Genomic DNA, 19,154 nt, shown 5'->3' with positions numbered 1-19,154 from the left:
GAAACAATCTGAAATATCATCCATTACGGTGAATAAACAGAAGTGCTGAGAGAAATCATTAGAAATGAAATCAGAGGCGAACGTCTAATCTCGCCAGTGTTTTCGTTAGCATTATAATGTTGTTCCAGCCAATGCTGACAGGTCTCCCATCTGTTATAGTAATAATTAATTGTGTTTCAGCGTTCTGCACATTGACAGAGACTCTCTGTCTCTCTAGGAACAGCCAAATTACAGCTCAAATATAAGACACAAGTCAATATGGTGCACAAGTTACTTTTATCTTCTTGCTCATGAAAAGCCCCTCAAATCTCCAGGGAGGTGTGTGTGTGTGTGTGTGTGTGTGTGTGTGTGTGTGTGTGCGTGTGTGTGTGTGTGTGTGTGTGTGTGTGTGTGTGTGCGTGCGTGCGTGTGTCTGTCTGTGTGTTGAACCTCCCATCCGGCAGAGACTGTTCACATAAACACATAATGTGGCTAATGATCTATATTAATGAATAATACATTTGGATAACATCTAGGCCTGTATGATACGTCTATATGTAATGCATTATTTTAAAAGTCATGTTATTGTGAATTGTAATATATAACATTTTATGGTTGCCACCTTCAAAAACTATAGTGCATTAAAGCACATTTCCATGTGTCAATTTATTCTCATATGCATTTTGCTACATTAACCCTGTTAGTTTTCAGCTTGACCATGTTATAATGCATTATGCTTTTTAAAAGTGTAGTCATAGTGTTATGTTTTTAAATGTATTATAAATGATTGTAAGTAGTTATGCAAAGTCAAAATCTTTATTTCAAATCTATATTTAAAGGTACCTTTTAAAAGGTAATCCTAATTTCAGTGCATTTTATACAGACTTTATCTGAATTTGCTATAATAGTTGGATATATTTTACTGTTATTACATCATACTTAATTTTTACAAATGTTCATTGAAACACAGCCAGCTTCATGTAACAGAAATGGGAGTGTGAGTAAGTCTTATGTGTGTGTCCTCCTGATGGGAGTTACGGCTGATGAGTCATTCTGTGTTCTGCAGCAGTGTGTGGATGGTGAGAGAAACAGTCTCAGAGCGCCACCATGTGTCTAGATTATACATCACATTTGTTTGATTACTGCCATTCCACTGCCATTCAAAAGTTTGGGATCAGTAAGATTTTTTATGTTTTTAAAAGAAGTCTCTTATGCTCACTAAGACTGCACTTATTTGATTTAAAAAAAAAAAAAATTGTTAAATATTATGACATTTTAAACAATTATCATTACACCAGTCTTCAGTGTCACATGATCCTTCAGAAATCATTCTAATATGCAGATTTGCTGCTCGTAAACTTTTATTATTATTATCAATGTTGAAAACAGTTCAACTGCTTAATATCTGCTGAATAATATTTTTGTGGAAATCGTGATCGTGTTTTGTTCATGATTATTTGATGAATGGAAAGTTCAAAAGAACAGCATTTATCTGAAATAGAAATATTCAATTAAAATTATAGTATCCATCATAAATATACATTTTATTCCAGTGAATATTTCTCAGAGTGGGTTTATTTTTGAATGTCAATATTGTATAACAATGTATTTTAAAGGTATAACTACAAAAACAGAACATTTTCACTGTTATTGCCAATAATGGTGCATGTTGCCATCATTTATGGGGTAAGTTGTCAAAATGGGATTCTTTCATTAAAGAATTTTCTAATTTTCAAGTAAAAAATCTGACTTCATTATGTTGTTGATTCAATTTATGGAAGTTCTGAACTACAGACAAACATATGTGTAATTGCACTTTTTGACACTGTTTAAACTCCAAACCTGAGCTAACGTGTTAGTGGCGGCTTCCTGTGTGACAACTTGCCTCGCCCCCTGCTTTTTACTATTGGTTATGGTTTTGTAGCTTTACCACAAAACTCTTATTACAAGAAGTGCACTTATTGCTGAAGGTCACATTGGTGGAAGACAACAATTGGGTGTCCTGCCAGATCTTTGACCAGCAGTTTTCCATCATCTCTCAGTGAGGCTGTATGTCCCTCACAGGAAGCACACTCCTGCCCCCGTGCGGCAGTCCAAACATAGGCAGGGCTTCTGCTGTGTGGAGACCCTGGACGGGCCCGAACTGCCTCATGTGAAACTGCTGGGCGAGTTTCCGAGTCATGACGCGCAGGGCGAGAAACGAGGCCAACAGCTCGCCCAGGAGGAAGGCCAGATAGAGAGAGTGAACGGCCCGCTCCAGAGGAAGAATGATGATGTCCTGATCGGTGATGAAGAAGAGGAGGATAGGCAGCTGGAAGAGGAAGGAGATCAGCCAAAATCCAGCTAACTCTGGAACCTAAAGAGAAGAATGAAGAAAGAAACGTAGGTAACATTTTAATATAACCATTAACATTTATTTTAGATTACAACTTTTATTTATTTATTTATTTAGCCATAGACACCGTTTTTTTTTTTTTTTTTTTTTCATTTAATTAATTTGATTTATCAGCTGCGGTCGCTACTTTCATGGTTATTTATTTATATTGCATTTTTATTTTGTTTAATTAATTAGTTTTACCAGCTGTGGCTAATTTCACGGTTATTTATTTATTTAGCATTTTTATCTAAATTATTTTTCTATCACCTGTGGTCACTACTTTCATGGTTATTTATTTATTTATTTACCATTTTTATTTAAATAATTTTTTTCTATCACCTGTGGTCACTACTTTCATGGTTTTTCATTTGTTTATTTATTTTGCATTGTTAATTCATTTGTTCTATCACCTATGGTCACTACTTTCATGGTTATTTATTTATTTATATGCATCTTTATTAAATGTATTTGTTTTATCAGTGGTGATCTCTACTTTCATGTTTATTTATTTCATTTGTAATGTTATTTTTTTTATAAAACTTAATCAAATACTTTGATGTTTTGAAACATCTAAAGGTAAATATTAGTTATCCTTAATAGTTAACTGTTTTATGATATTTAATTATACATTTAATGATATTATTTTATACAAACATAAAATGTCATCTTAAATATGTTAAACAAATGTTAAATATTAAATATTATACAAATATTAAATGTATAATATTTAATTATACATTTAATGATATTAATGAATAAAATCAAATAACTCATTAAAATCAAATAAGAGCATTAACAAATTTTGTACAAATGAATTGCAACTGTAACAATTTTTTTTTTAAATCTTACTTCATGGCTATAGCATGCTTTATCCTTTTTTTTAGTTCACCTGCCAGATATGAATACTTATCAGTATAGCAAATTGCGAGTATCTCACGATTTTCTCACTTTCTCTGATTAATTTATTTCTCTCACACACATACAGAATCTGTTAGGCATGAGCAGTGTTCAGATGAATGACTTATAACATTTCGTGTGCATTACCTTCTCTTTGAGATTCCCAACGTAACCGAGATACACCCGCAATACCTCGAATATGCTAATCAGGACCATCCCTGTCACCAGCAGACACTGGTAATATGTTGGCAGATAACAGAACTGTGGAAATAAAGAAATAAATTATATTTCTCATTCCTAAATATGACCTTAAAAATATCTGCAACCCTAGTTTGACCTGAACAAATTGCTTACTCAAATATTATTATGAGTAGGTTTGCAGTGTTTTAAAGGTCTTTCTTGTCTTGACATTAGAAATGATAATTGCAGCAGCATCTCCTTGAATTGCTGTGATTTACCCGAGCTATTAAAGGTAAAATATATAACAGTATCACTTGAACTTCAATGTGCAGTTCATAAAGGCAGACCATCACCATGGATACAGGAGCCATAATTATTATGTTTAAACACACTTTTATCTGGCATTGCTGCTAATGGCCTGCCAGCTATTATGGAAGTGATGTTCATGCATTCATTTTAATGATCACTTATAAAATACTTCCCTACTATAAAAACAGTATGTGATATGTCCGAATTCACAGTACTCATAAAAGAGTCGGCAAAAGGTACCCGGATGATCTACTACTTCCAGCAAAATTCAGAAGTGTGCATACGATGGACACTTTACTATCCCATGAGGCCACAGGAGGGGATTTATGAATGGCAGTGAAGCAACGTAACTGACGCTGGTAAGTCACATGATAATGACAACATGGTGAATGTAGCCTAGTATACTCGTTTTGAATGAAACGTTCGATCGAATGATTAAATTATTCACTTGTTAAGACAGTGATCTGCTGCCACCTTCTGGTGGTTGTAGTTTCATTTTTAAAAGTATCGTGAGTGACACAGATTGAATGCTGTTCCCTTTCGTAAAGGGAACTCACGCTGCATCGATACTCGATACTTTGGGGAATGCCTTCGGCATGAAGCGTCTGAAGTCTACTATACAACTATTCCAATCTGGATTGGTGCAACGTCATTACGTCACTCGTGACGTCGCATGTGACGGTGATCCGGAAGCTATAAAACGGTCACAGGAACCAGGAAGTGTCAGCTTCTGGTCTTCAGCAAGCGATCTGTGTCAACTGTTTGTTCTATTTGGTGTTGTCTGTCCCTTAGAAATATATATGATGGCGAGTCAGAAACAATTCAGGCAGTGTGCGTCCCCTTGCCCGCGTTATTTGGCTGAGGGTGACACACACTCGCTTTGTGTTGTTTGTCTGGGAGCGGAGCATGCACAGGCAGCGCTCGAGGGTGCTGTCTGTGCTAACTGTGAAAGCATGCCCCTAAGAACGCTCCGCTCCCGCCGATCTATGTTTGATGAGGCTGGTCAGCCCCGCGATCCTCGTGGATCAGGTCCCGCGTCTGTCGAGGCAGCGCGGCGCTTGCATTCATGGGGATCGCAGAGGGAGCTAGCTGATAATGTTGAGACGGCTTCGGCCCTTTCTCAGCATTCTGAGGCTAGTTCCCGTTCCTCTCAGGGCGCGGAAGCCCGCACTGCGGCTTCTTCCGCCCCTGTAGAGGAACCGATGCTCGAATTATCTGGTTCCGAGGAGCTAGATAGTTTGGGCATCGAGGCAGGGGAATGTGAAAAATCGCCACCCCATTCCCCTGCCTTTGAGGAGCTGCTAGAGGTTGTGACTCGAGCAGTGGCCAAATTAAATATCGATTGGCCCCCTGAGGTGCAGGAAGCGACAGCAAAAAGCAAACTCGATGAGCGCTTCCTGCAGACTCGGTCACAGCCTCTACGCCGGAGTCTGCCTTTTTTTCCCGATCTCCACACTGAAATCTCGAGATCGTGGAATAAGCCCTTCTCCTCCAGAATATCTGGCCCCAGTGTACATATATATTCAAGTATTATGGGGGCCAAGGAGGAGGGCTATGGGATGATGCCCAGGGTTGAAGAGTCTTTTGCAACACATCTCTCCCCTGACGCTGCATCATCCCTGCGGGCTCCGGCGCTTCCCACCAAGCCCTGCCGTACAACATCGGCCTTGGTTGGGAAGGCATATATGGCGGCAGGTCGGGCTGGTGGTTGTCTGCATACAATGGGGCTGTTGCAGGCATACCAGGCCGACCTCCTCAAAGAGGTGGACGATAGCAAGGAGGTCAACTACGACGACATCAGGGAGATGCGTCGCGTAGTTGACTTGTCTCTCCGTGCTACTAAGGAGACGGCCCGTGCCATCGGCCGCTCTATGGCAGCACTGGTAGCCACGGAGAGACATTTGTGGCTGAACTTGTCGGGCATCGGGGACAGGGACAGGGCCTGTCTCCTCGATGCCCCAGTTTCGCCTTCTGGCCTCTTCGGCGATGGCGTCAACAACGTCGTTGAGAGGTTTCAGGAGGCGAAACGACAGTCAGCCGCTTTTAAAGAGTTCATCCCCCGCCGTCGCTCCAGGTCTCGTGGGTCTGCTGCCAGGGGGCAGTCCCAGGAGGCCGCCGCCAGCTCCTCACACCTGCTGAGGCAGAAGGAGAGTGTTGCTTCTCGTGCTCCCCCCCAAGGGGCCTGGAGACAGAAGCAGCACCCTCAGCCGAAGCCTTCTAAGCCGAAAACAGATCTGAGGACTGTTATTCAGGCGAAGAAGGCTTCGGCTAAAAAACCATGATGGGACGTCCAGGTCTCTGAGGGCATCCCCCTCCGTGTGGGCTCTTTACAACTTCGCTCCGCGGAGCCCTCAGGAAATCGATGTTGCTTCCCGCCGCCAAGTGCGCCTCGGGATGCATCGTCTTCCAGCGAATGTGTTTCAAAGAAGCTTTCAATAAAATCTATGGTTCTGAAACGCTCGTTACCTCTCAAGAGACCTGGAAAATATGTGATTCGGTTAGCTCCTGCCAAAAGATTGCTTCAGGTCACCGAAAGTAAAACTCAAAGTGAAGATAATAAAGATGTTGTGAATCTTACACCTGAGGTCAGTCCTGAGAGACTGATTCCCTTAGTAGATTATTTAGACACCTGGAAAGGTCTTCAAAATATATCTCAATGGGTCCTTAATACAGTTGAGAAAGGATATAGAATCCAGTTCCAGTATAGGCCACCTAGGTTTAGTGGTGTTATCCATACGCTGGTTTCTCCTGATCAGGCTCAGGTGATGGAAGATGAAGTTCAGACTCTGTTAGCCAAGGAGGCCATAGAATATGTGCCCTTGGAGCAGAGGGATTCCGGGTTCTACAGCCGGTACTTCATTGTTCCTAAGAAAGATGGGGGGCTGCGTCCTATTATAGACCTTAGGGTTTTGAATAAATCTTTGAGAAGATTTAAATTCAAGATGTTGACTATACCCATGATCGTTCAACAGATCAGATCTGAGGACTGGTTTGTGACGATAGATCTAAAGGATGCATATTTCCATATTTCCATCATTCCACAACATAGGAAGTTCCTTAGGTTCGCTTTTGGGGGAAAAGCTTATCAATATAGGGTCCTTCCTTTCGGCCTAGCCCTTTCTCCCCGCACCTTCACTAAATGTATGGATGCTTCCCTTGCTCCTTTGAGACTTCAGGGGATTCGCATTTTGAATTACATAGATGACTGGCTTATTTTAGCTCAGTCACAGGAAATGGCAATTCAGCATCGAGATGTTGTTTTGCATCATTTGAGGTGTTTGGGGTTAAGACTCAATGTGAAGAAGAGTTCCTTAACTCCTCTTCAGAAGACTACATTCCTGGGGGTTGAATGGGACTCTGTTACTATGCAGGCACAATTGTCTCCTGCTCGTATTAATACTATTTTACACACAATGAGGAGTCTTAGGCTAGGTCAGGCTGTCACTGTAAAACATTTTCAAAGAGTGTTAGGTCTTATGGCAGCAGCTTCCACGGTAATTCCCTTTGGTCTGCTCCATATGAGAGCCTGTCAGTGGTGGCTCAGGAACAAGGGTTTTTCACCTTTGGGAAACCCTTTCCGCACTATCAGAGTTACGCACAAATGTCTTCGTTCTCTGGCTATGTGGAAGAAACCATGGTTCCTGTCTCAAGGCCCAGTGTTGGGAGCACTATGTCAGAGGAAGACTCTGACTACAGACGCGTCCCTCACGGGCTGGGGTGCGGTTATGGAGGGCCGTTACACCCGAGGTACTTGGAAGGATCATCATCTCACTTGGCATATTAATCGCTTGGAGATGTTGGCTGTGTTTTTTGCCCTGAGGCACTTCCTTGATGACCTCAGAGGCCATCATGTTCTGGTTAGAACAGACAATATGTCGGTGGTCTCGTATATCAACCGCCAAGGAGGTTTGAGATCACGCCCTCTTTGTAGACTGGCGCATCATATTCTTCTTTGGTCCCAGAATAAATTTCTCTCTGTGAGATCTATTTATATTCCTGGGGTTGAAAATTTGGGAGCAGCAGCCTGTCGAGGCAGGGGCTGAGGCCCGGGGAATGGCGGCTCCACCCTGAAGTGGTTGAGCTTATATGGAGAAAGTTTGGCCGGGCGGAGGTTGACCTGTTCGCTTCTCATGAAAACTCTCATTGCCCGCTCTGGTACTCTCTCTCACATCCAGCGCCTTTGGGGTTGGATGCCATGGTACAGATGTGGCCGAGGTCACTTCTGTACGCTTTTCCCCCGATCGCTCTGCTCCCTGGGGTTCTAGAAAGGGTCAGGAGGTACGGAGTGAGACTTCTACTTGTAGCTCCGCACTGGCCGGCCCGAATTTGGTTTTCGGACCTTATTAGTCTCTTGGAGAGTCCTCCATGGGAAGTTCCTGTCAGGAGAGATCTTCTGTCTCAGGCGGAGGGTACGTTATTTCATCCCCGACCAGAGTTTTTGAGACTTTGGGTATGGCCCCTGAGGGGGTCCCTCCCATAAAAAGGATTGCCCTTTCCATCGAGGTGGTTAGGTTATCTATTCTAGAACCCCACTCTACTAGGAACTAAACAAATTGAGTTAGGGAGGGCATCGAACCCAGTATATTACTGCCCTCTGGCTTCAGTTCTGGTGTTCCATTCTTCTCTCTAACGGGATCTTCCGTTCATGTTTAGGGCCTCTGTGGCGGCCTGTGTGCCCTCCTCAAGCTTCTAAGGGTGTACACTTAGGAATATTCCCACTGAAACTCCATGTTCCTGTAGATTGGAGGATGGATCCTTTCATCCAGCCTATTGGCTTCAGGCTGATGGGCTATCCCTGGCTCCCATCATGTCCTGTGGGTGATATATATGAATATATAAATATATATGAATATATAAAGGAGTTTACTTTGAGTCTGCTTCCTGCTCGTCTTACTCCCTGGAAGAGTGGTGGTGCCTCCCCCTCTTATTTTTCTAGCATAGGAGCTACTCTATTTTTGCCCCGGTACTGATGTGCCTATAGGCAAGATAATGACTCTTCAGGTATTCCATCCTCCATCGCATGTGTCGGATGATCAAGGTCATAGCCTGGGAGGATCCTATGTAGGCCTCAGGCTTAGAGGAGTCAGTTCATCTAGTAGGTCAAGGGTTAGGAGTTATTTCCCCTTGTTTTAAGACAGCTGGTTATCTTAAGCTTTCATGTTTGAAGTACAAGGTGCGCAATTGCTTTCACCTCTTATTTAATGATTTCTACTGTCTGGGGCTCCCATTGATGAGGTCAGTAGAGCCTCTCGTTCCGGACCTCCTCTTCCTACACCAAATTGTATGACAAACTAGTTTGGATCTGCCCTCTACTTATCCTATCGTCCGTGAGTGTACCAGATGTTTTACACCAGGGCGTTTTTTCTCTCAGTGTGGCGACGTGGGTATTCGTTCCCCAAAGTATCGAGTATCGATGCAGCGTGAGTTCCCTTTACGAAAGGGAACGTCTCGGGTTACGTATGTAACCCTCGTTCCCTGAGTAGGGAACGAGACGCTGCATCCCTCGGCCACACTTTCCACGCCCCTGGGAACGGCTTGCTTTGACCAATTAGAAGCTAACACTTCCTGGTTCCTGTGACCGTTTTATAGCTGGATGCCATGGTACAGATGTGGCCGAGGTCACTTCTGTACGCTTTTCCCCCGATCGCTCTGCTCCCTGGGGTTCTAGAAAGGGTCAGGAGGTACGGAGTGAGACTTCTACTTGTAGCTCCGCACTGGCCGGCCCGAATTTGGTTTTCGGACCTTATTAGTCTCTTGGAGAGTCCTCCATGGGAAGTTCCTGTCAGGAGAGATCTTCTGTCTCAGGCGGAGGGTACGTTATTTCATCCCCGACCAGAGTTTTTGAGACTTTGGGTATGGCCCCTGAGGGGGTCCCTCCCATAAAAAGGATTGCCCTTTCCATCGAGGTGGTTAGGTTATCTATTCTAGAACCCCACTCTACTAGGAACTAAACAAATTGAGTTAGGGAGGGCATCGAACCCAGTATATTACTGCCCTCTGGCTTCAGTTCTGGTGTTCCATTCTTCTCTCTAACGGGATCTTCCGATCATGTTTAGGGCCTCTGTGGCGGCCTGTGTGCCCTCCTCAAGCTTCTAAGGGTGTACACTTAGGAATATTCCCACTGAAACTCCATGTTCCTGTAGATTGGAGGATGGATCCTTTCATCCAGCCTATTGGCTTCAGGCTGATGGGCTATCCCTGGCTCCCATCATGTCCTGTGGGTGATATATATGAATATATAAATATATATGAATATATAAAGGAGTTTACTTTGAGTCTGCTTCCTGCTCGTCTTACTCCCTGGAAGAGTGGTGGTGCCTCCCCCTCTTATTTTTCTAGCATAGGAGCTACTCTATTTTTGCCCCGGTACTGATGTGCCTATAGGCAAGATAATGACTCTTCAGGTATTCCATCCTCCATCGCATGTGTCGGATGATCAAGGTCATAGCCTGGGAGGATCCTATGTAGGCCTCAGGCTTAGAGGAGTCAGTTCATCTAGTAGGTCAAGGGTTAGGAGTTATTTCCCCTTGTTTTAAGACAGCTGGTTATCTTAAGCTTTCATGTTTGAAGTACAAGGTGCGCAATTGCTTTCACCTCTTATTTAATGATTTCTACTGTCTGGGGCTCCCATTGATGAGGTCAGTAGAGCCTCTCGTTCCGGACCTCCTCTTCCTACACCAAATTGTATGACAAACTAGTTTGGATCTGCCCTCTACTTATCCTATCGTCCGTGAGTGTACCAGATGTTTTACACCAGGGCGTTTTTTCTCTCAGTGTGGCGACGTGGGTATTCGTTCCCCAAAGTATCGAGTATCGATGCAGCGTGAGTTCCCTTTACGAAAGGGAACGTCTCGGGTTACGTATGTAACCCTCGTTCCCTGAGTAGGGAACGAGACGCTGCATCCCTCGGCCACACTTTCCACGCCCCTGGGAACGGCTTGCTTTGACCAATTAGAAGCTAACACTTCCTGGTTCCTGTGACCGTTTTATAGCTTCCGGATCACCGTCACATGCGACGTCACGAGTGACGTAATGACGTTGCACCAATCCAGATTGGAATAGTTGTATAGTAGACTTCAGACGCTTCATGCCGAAGGCATTCCCCAAAGTATCGAGTATCGATGCAGCGTCTCGTTCCCTACTCAGGGAACGAGGGTTACATACGTAACCCGAGACGATTTTTATGTCGCTCGTAATGGTGTCAGTACTTCTGGTTAAAGATAGAATGTCTCTTTATACAGTAAATAGACTATTAAAAGTGAAGTATGAGATAACAATGTTAAATATAACAGAGATAATACAGTAATTGCAGTTGCATTTCATGAAGTAAGGATTTGACTATTGATGGGGGACAATAGCCGTATGATTACAGCATTTACAGTAATTGAACCCACCTTTAAATGCAGCATCATCACCTCAGAGATCCACCAGAAGGGGAAGAAGAACATGTTGAAGTACAGCAGCATCTGCAGCGGGAGATGAGACCAGACCTCAGCAAACACTAGACACAAAACACGAAGCAGGAGATCAAGATCAGTTAACAAGGTATTCAAGTGATGATGTTTAACCAAACTTTTTAAACCGTTCATTATCATTTTCTTTACCACTGGGGGTAACTTTTAACACTTCTATTGAGATAGACTGTTATAAACATTGTGATACTTTTTTTATTAGCATTAGCATGAATGAAATTATTTTTTGTTGTGAGGTTATTCTGTATTTGTCATAATATATTAACTTAACATAAGATTAAAACTAGCGACTTGTCATCAAATGCCCTCATCACCCTGTTAAAAAAGTGATTTTGGTTTGTCCCATCTTTAACAATTAAAATCATATGGTAATGTTGACAATATAATGAATTATTGTTTAATTTAAAGGAAAACGTTTCTTTTCTATAGCATGGTGAAAAGACAAATCATCTTACCCTTAGAAAAATGACATTAGCCTTGGTAAAGTAAATGCAAAATGAATACAAATCACATAAACTAAATGGTCCATTTCCCTGTTCCATTAAGATTTATACAAAATGCTTTATTAAACTCTAGTTTTTATTTAACATTTTTTGCTTTTAAAATGTAAAAGCATTTTAAAATTCTTAATAATAATATGAATAATATGCAAGGATTGTTCAATTCAATTTGATGGAATTTTACTATTAATTGAAATGCGGAAATCTTGAAAAAAAAGGGCTGTATTTTAAAGGGATAGTTCACTTTGAAATTAAATTTTAGTATGTTTTAGCTTACCTCAAGGGCATCCAAGATGTAGGTGTCTTTTTTTCCTCTGTAGTTTCAATTTTGATATTTTTAGGTCAAACCGTTCTTGTCTGTCAGTCATATCATGCAGGTCTATGGTCACTGTCTCAAAGAGCAAGCACAGAGTCCAAATTAAAACAGTTCCCCATCGTAAGTACACATTGATGGCCTAAGACACGAAATGTGCGGTTTGTGTGAGAAAACGAACAGTATTTATATCGTTTTTACCTCTTATACACAGCCACGTCCAAGTGATCTGAGGTCGCGAGCAACACAAACCGCTCGTTTCGTGTCTTAGGCCATCAATGTGTACTTACAATGGGGAATTGTTTAATTTGGACGATGGGGAATTGTTTTAATTTGGACTTTGTGCATGCTCTTTGAGACAGTGACCATAGACCTGCATTATATGACTGACAGACAAGAACGGTTTGACCTAAAAATATCAAAATTGAAACTACTGCGGAAAAAAAGACACCTACATCTTGGATGCCCTTGAGGTAAGCTAAAACATACAAAAATGTAATTTCAAAGTGAACTATCCCTTTAAGTAAATTATATTTCATATAAAGTATATATACACTACTGGGCAGATAGTGGAATGGAATGATTAAGAATTTTTAATGATTTTAAAAGAAATCTCTTATGCTCATTTATTTGCATTTATTTGATCAAAAATACAGTAAAAACGGCAATATTTTCGAAATATTTATACATTTTTAAAACATCTGTTTAGTTTTTAACTATTTCAGTCTTCAGTGTCACATTATCCTTGATAAATGTTTTACTGTATCTTTGCTGCCTTGGTAAGCATGAGAGACTTCTTTCAAAAACATTAAAGACATTTTAATTATGACAAACTTTTAAGCACAGAAAGTTCCTGTTAAACCGCCAGTAATGGGGAATTCTCATCTTATATTTCTTGATATCCACTTGTGCAATGTGACAAAGAGCAACAGTGTCACAAATGTAGGCCTTTCCTCTCTAATCTTTTCATTTAGACGTCTCACCTTCATTATCCTGATACGGATCCCTGAAGTCTCCACTGTCTCGCGTCCTGTTATTTATGAACACTGACCCGCTGACATTAGCCAGACCCACTCTCAGGTTCTGAGGGATCGGCGTGTAAAACACAGGCATGGTGGAGACGACACGAAACGCTCATCCACTCAGTCCTGCACGCTTCTCCGCTTCGGTGTGTGTGGTTTGAGATTAATTGGAGTCTTTCAAGAGCTAACCAGATTAAATCCGAGGAAACAGATGGAGTCTGACAGCAGATTAAGATGTCACCCTCACCATGGTAACCATGGTTAGTACAGTTATTGTTACTACACCGCAGATCAAAATGAAATAAAATATATATATAATTTCCATATGCACTATTTCATACTTGTTTTCCAGGAAAAATATCTAGTAGATCAACATAAAATATTAACACTTGTTTTCACATAGTATTTTAATATCCTCTTGGTAAATTGCAATGTTTTGTTTTGAAACAAGAGACTTGTTCTTAATTCTAACAAATATAATGAGGGTTATGCTCAAAACAAGAAATAAATTTGTCAGGGGAATACATTTAATGAAAAAATGCTTCCTAGTCCTGTCAGCAGAAAACTAAATGCATTTTTTTTAATTTTTTTTTATCACATATTAATTTGGTGTGGTTTTATTTCGGAAGGAACTCTGGCTAATATTGTGAATGTTTGTAAGAGGCGAGCTGTTTTGTACAGTCCACAATTTGAATAATACAATTATAATTAATGAGTTTATTCTTTAACAGCTCAGTCTGAAAAGAGACTTTGTTTTAAAATAAACTCCTACAATTCAAAAATTAGGCTTCTCATTTATTCTGACAGCTTCAACGACTTGCCACCTATTTTCTTTAATGGCCATATTTCAGTGTGTTTGTACTGTAGGCTAATTGTGTTCCTCTGTGAAAATCAAGTAGGCTCATGCATTTTAATGAGAAAAGAACAAAACAATGACACAAGCCAAAGATGTAAAAAGTTTATTGTAAGATCTCTATGATTAGGACAGTGGTGCGCCAAATTGCTACCAGCCATGTGTGTGTCGGTCCAGAGTCTGTTTCTGTTTCTGAACTTTGAGACCCTGGACGTCATTTATGGCAGGCTGCAGTACCGGCGCTGACCAGCGGGGGTCACAGTTCGTCCCTAGGGGCTTTTAAAGGGAAATGTTTGAACTCCTCAGGGACTTCCTCACCTTTCTGTGACCTCTTATAGAAACCCAGAGAATCCAGCAAGCTGCTGATCTCGTCTGCCTTCATCTTCTTAACTGGAACAACCTGAGGTAGGCAAAAATTGCTGTCAGAGGAGTGAAAGATACCAAAGTTCCTGGTAAGTCATTTCACGGTGGCCATCTTTGAAATGCCTCTTGGGCAGCTATTTCAGTCATGCAAGTACAGCTCCTATCTCTTTGAATGGGGAAACATCAAATTCTCCAAAGCTGCTCAGCAAGCTTATGATCAAATTTCATATTTGAAATCACCAATGAAATCTGACAACAACTGTCTAAAAAAAATCTGCATTTTACAGGCTGGACCAGTCAATGCACATGTGCGGTTCTAAGTGTGCGTGGTGCGTCTCAGGCTACGTTTACACTAGTGCATTTTTGTTTTAAAACACATCACTTTTGCTATACGTTTAGGCCTGGCGCCTACACTACTCCGGAGTTTTTAACCCTCAATTTCTAGGCCTTGTTTGCACTAATACGTTTTCGTTTGAAAACGCATCTTTTTCCTCTCCGTTTTGGCGTTGTGTCCACATTGAGATGGTGTTTTTGTCAATGAAGACAGAGCTTTTTGAAAGCGCTCTCCCAAGTGGATAAATTTGAAAACGCCATTTTCGCATTGTAGTGTGCTGTGAAAACTGAGGTATTTGAAAATGATGATGCATGTTTAGGGGCCATTTACACTATCGCCTAACGATTACAGCCCCATTGACTCCCTGTGCCAATGCATTGATGAAGTCAACAGTTGGATGTGTCAAAACTTTCTTCAGTTAAACAAAGACAAAACTGAAGTCATTGCGTTTGGAAACAAAGATGAAGTTCTCAAGGTGAACGCATACCTTCACTCTAGGGGTCAAACAACTAAACATCAAGTTAGGAATCTTGGTGTGACACTAGAGTCAGACCTTAGTTTCAGTAGTCATGTCAAAGCAATAACTAAATCAGCATACTATCATCTCAAAAATATTGCTAGAATTAGATGCTTTGTTTCCAGACAAGACTTAGAGAAACTTGTGCATGCTTTCATCACCAGCAGGGTGGATTACTGTAATGGACTCCTCACTGGCCTTCCCAAAAAGACCATAAGACAGTTGCAGCTCATACAGAACGCTGCCGCCAGGATTCTGAGCAGAACCAGAAAATATGAACACATCACACCAGTCCTCAGGTCTTTACACTGGCTCCCAGTTAAATTTAGGATTGATTTTAAAGTATTATTACTGGTATATAAATCATTCAATGGTCTAGGACCTCAATACATTGCAGATATGCTCACTGAATATAAACCCAACAGATCACTCAGATCACTAGGATCATATCAGCTAGAAATACCAAGGGTTCACTCTAAGCATGGCGAGTCCGCTTTTAGCTATTATGCCAGCCGCAGCTGGAACCAGCTTCCAGAGGAGATCAGACGTGCTCCTACAGTAGTCACATTCAAATCCAGACTCAAAACACATCTGTTTAGCTATGCATTTACTGAATGAGCACTGTGCCAATATTCGTCCGACTGTTTGTACTGTATTTTATTTTATTTTTCTAAACTGTTTTAATTATTCTTATTTCTTTTATTATTTTAATTTCTTCTATGTAAAGCACTTTGAATTGCCATTGTGTATGAAATGTGCTATATAAATAAACTTGCCTTGCCTTGCCTTGCCTTGCCTTGCCTTGCCTTGCCTTACACCGAAACTAAAAATGTAACACTTTTTATGAGTTTTGGCCTTTCATTTACATGACAATGGCGTTTTAGTGACCCAAACTTTTGAAAACAGGTTTAAAGTGCTAGTTTTTGAAAACGGCATCCTTATCATCTCCATGTAAACTAAGGATACGTTTACACGACAATGATGTGTTTAAAGCGGATACATTTTTCCTTTGAGTTTTCCATATACAGATATGGTATATCCCCATTCACACGGATTGACTAAAAACGCTGTATTCTGCTGCCAGGCCATTAGATGGCGATAAAACACTATAGACTGAACACTTAATAGACCTTTCTCACAACTTCCGTATTTGTGACCGGAAATACGCAATCGTCGTGGTAATCTACTTCCTCCGCAGTCAAGGCAACATAAACAAATGGCGCAAGCAACTAGCAAGAGCTATTGGCACGCTAATGATGTGTCATTTTAGTTAACAGTTCAGTAACAGTTAGCCTCGCTCTCTACTTACCTTGATGTTTATGGACAAATTCCTCGTGGAAATTTTTTTACCCTTTATTTCGTTTTTTCTTTTTGGTGACGGAGTTTTCCTCCACGAGTCGTCACATCAGCAAATGTAATATTTGGCAAATCCGTTAATGAAGTTGTGTAGACTCTTTGATCCATTTTAAACTTGCCCGGGTTTATGTTTTTCTGGTGTGTTGACGCTTGACAGGAACTCCGCTTCCACAACGATTACGTATTTCCGGTTATTGTGAGAAAGGTCTATACGCATGTGCATGACATCATCGTCTTCAGAGATTTACATTCTTGTGGTTTACACGGAGACCGTTTTCAAAAACTTCCACTTTGAAACCCGTTTTCAAAAGTTAGCGTTTTCAGGCTGTTGTCGTGTAAATGAACGTCCAAAATGCATAAAAAGTTTTACAGTTTTGAAAATGGTGTCGTGTAAACAGCCCTTAACTCCTGCATACGAAAGCCCTGAACCGCAAAAAAACAAAACAAAAAAATCCGTAAAAAAATAATAATCTAAAATTACGAGAATAAAGTCGAACTATTTCGAGAATAAAGTCGAACTATTTCGAGAATAAAGTCGAACTATTTCGAGAATAAAGTCGAAACATTTCGAGATTATTTTGTGTGCTTACCGTTGTTTCACATTCATAATTGCCACACAGGCATTCATAATGGTGTGCGTCCACTAGCATTTCTTTACACACACACACACACACACACACACACACACACACACACACACACACACACACACACACACACACACACACACAAAGAACTTCTACGGAAGACTATATTCTAGTAATTTTGACTTAATTCTCAAAATATTTTATTACGATTTTATTCTCGTAATGTTTCGACTTTAATTTCGAAATGCTAGAATTTTTTTTTTACGTTGTGGTTCTGGGCTTCCGTATACCTGCATGTGTTCAGTGGAAAAAATGACAAAAACTTACACTTGCACGTAAAATAATAAGGTTGTCCCTACCTTAACTTCCTCATCCTTATCGTTGTAGAAGATCAGCCGTGGGTTTTTTTCCTCTCCTGAATCATACTCCAGGTTATGACTTTAAACAGCAGGTTAAGGTTAACGGCACCAGGCAAATGACCTCTGAGGCCATGAAGTGCATGACTCCGGCCTCGAAGTGTTTGAACATATGGCAGCACAGAAAACAGCACAGAGGGCCTGTAAAGATTTCATTAACATTCATGTCCCTGTCAAATACTGTTACCAAAGCCATTTGGAAGAAATTTTAGGCACTCTATAAAAAGACAATAGTCACATACACATACTAAACTGAAAACAGGAATTACAAGAAAATGAGAGTTATAATGTCAGGATACTACAGTGCCCATCGCTCCATCAGGAAATTGTAGAGCTCTGGCATCTTCTTTATGGATCATCCCACTAAACTGGGAGCCTGGGAGGGGATTAAAGAGGGATTTACAGCTAAATGGCTAAAAGGTGAAAACAAAACTGCACAGTTTCCTCAAAAGTATTAAACAGAGTAGCTGTTGAAAATAATAATAATAATAAGAGATATTTCTTGAGAAGCAAATCAGCATATTAGAATGATTTCTAGAGGATCATGTGACACTGAAGACTGGAGTAATGATGCTGAAAATTCAGCTTTGCATCACAGGAATAAATTATATTTTTATAAAATATATTTAAGTAGAAAACAGTTCTTTTAAATTGTAATAATATTTAACAATATTACAGTTTTTACTGTATTTTTTGATCAAATAAATGCAGCCTTGGTGAGCAGAGCAGACTTCTTTCAAACACATTAAAAGTCTCACAGAGCCCAAACTTTTAAAAAAGTAGTGGATGTGTTTGTATTGCCCAGAATTATAATAATGAAATGTATTTTAACATCATTAGCTTCTAAGCTAACGTAGATTTACGCAGTCTGTGCCACATCACTGGACCATGAAAGTGACTTTTTAGAGCAAAACTCCTTGCATTTCAGCCATTGAACACTCACCATAAGTTTTCCTCTGGCTATGAGAAGCTTTTCCTCCCCAGCACTGCTTTCTGAACTGTTTTCAGCACTTCTCCCTGTGGCACACAGAGTCAGAAGGGCCGCCAGTGTGAGCCACATACTGCGCTCGGGATGGGAGAACTAACTGTATCCGAAAAGATTGCTGTCTTTTGGTGAAACGAGGGTCAGTAAGAGCAGATATGGGTTCTCTGATAGGTGTCCCCCACCATGTGGCAAAGCCTGATTGGTCGATCTGTTGGATTTTGGTTCAGGGGAATGAAATAAAATCTTAGTATGGGGAAATTATTGATTTATTTAGTCAACTATTTCAAACCTAAAGAACTTAAAGCTGTTTTTGTTTGATAAGTCAAATGTATTGTCAAATTTGTTGTATTTTAAAGTTTGTTTTTTCTCTCTCTTTCTCAATATGAAGGGGTTGAGGCCACAGGACAGCTGCGTCTGTGTCGGATTCTCCCACCGTCTGCTGATGAATAACCAGAGAAGTCAGAACACAACACCTGCTGCTGTTTCAATAACACTCTGATGGAGCAGTGTTTAAAGTCAGTCCTTACATTTCTCATTATTATTATTTTGTATTATTATTAACTTTGATCTTTTTGAGGTTACACATTCTGTAGAGACACCGAGTTAATGAGAAATTATTCTTGTTACACACCAAGGGGAAAAAATCTACATGGCTGCATGTGGCTGAGTTGTAATATGATTTTTAATTATTACA

At 40.7% G+C, this 19,154-nt stretch overlaps 2 protein-coding genes across 2 annotated transcripts; both read right to left on the bottom strand.

Annotated features, from left to right (window-relative positions):
* Positions 1–1,325: 1,325 nt before the first annotated feature.
* Positions 1,326–13,201, bottom strand: LOC308690436 (transmembrane protein 17A). Its single transcript, XM_081364847.1, has 4 exons — positions 13,011–13,201; positions 11,137–11,243; positions 3,401–3,514; positions 1,326–2,335 (listed from the first exon to the last, which is right to left on the bottom strand). Exons 1-4 carry the CDS (start codon positions 13,138–13,140, stop codon positions 2,018–2,020), a joined length of 669 nt encoding a protein of 222 aa, XP_081220973.1. The 5' UTR covers positions 13,141–13,201; the 3' UTR covers positions 1,326–2,017.
* Positions 13,202–14,158: 957 nt separating this feature from the next.
* selenoe (selenoprotein e) lies at positions 14,159–18,535 on the bottom strand (the record flags this gene model as incomplete). The annotated part of the gene is made up of 4 exons (XM_081367335.1): positions 14,159–14,302; positions 17,419–17,497; positions 17,775–17,851; positions 18,419–18,535. The coding sequence occupies 4 exons, from the start codon at positions 18,533–18,535 to the stop codon at positions 14,159–14,161; spliced, it is 417 nt and encodes a 138-aa protein (XP_081223461.1).
* Between the last annotated feature and the right edge of the window lie 619 nt (positions 18,536–19,154).

Source organism: Scardinius erythrophthalmus (assembly GCF_964197995.2).
Source record: "Scardinius erythrophthalmus genome assembly, chromosome: 5".
NCBI lineage: Eukaryota > Metazoa > Chordata > Actinopteri > Cypriniformes > Leuciscidae > Scardinius > Scardinius erythrophthalmus.
This window is presented reverse-complemented; position numbering and strand designations above follow the sequence as displayed.

What these genes read in the sequence shown, in the direction of transcription:
- LOC308690436 (XM_081364847.1), bottom strand. Translation starts at nt 13,140, where the DNA reads ATGCCTGTGTTTTACACGCCGATCCCTCAGAACCTGAGAGTGGGTCTG. An exon ending in TCCGTATCAGGATAATGAAG is followed by an intron (nt 11,244 to 13,010) that starts GTGAGACGTCTA and finishes TTTTGTGTCTAG; the next exon opens with TGTTTGCTGAGGTCTGGTCT. An exon ending in TGATGATGCTGCATTTAAAG is followed by an intron (nt 3,515 to 11,136) that starts GTGGGTTCAATT and finishes TTATTTCCACAG; the next exon opens with TTCTGTTATCTGCCAACATA.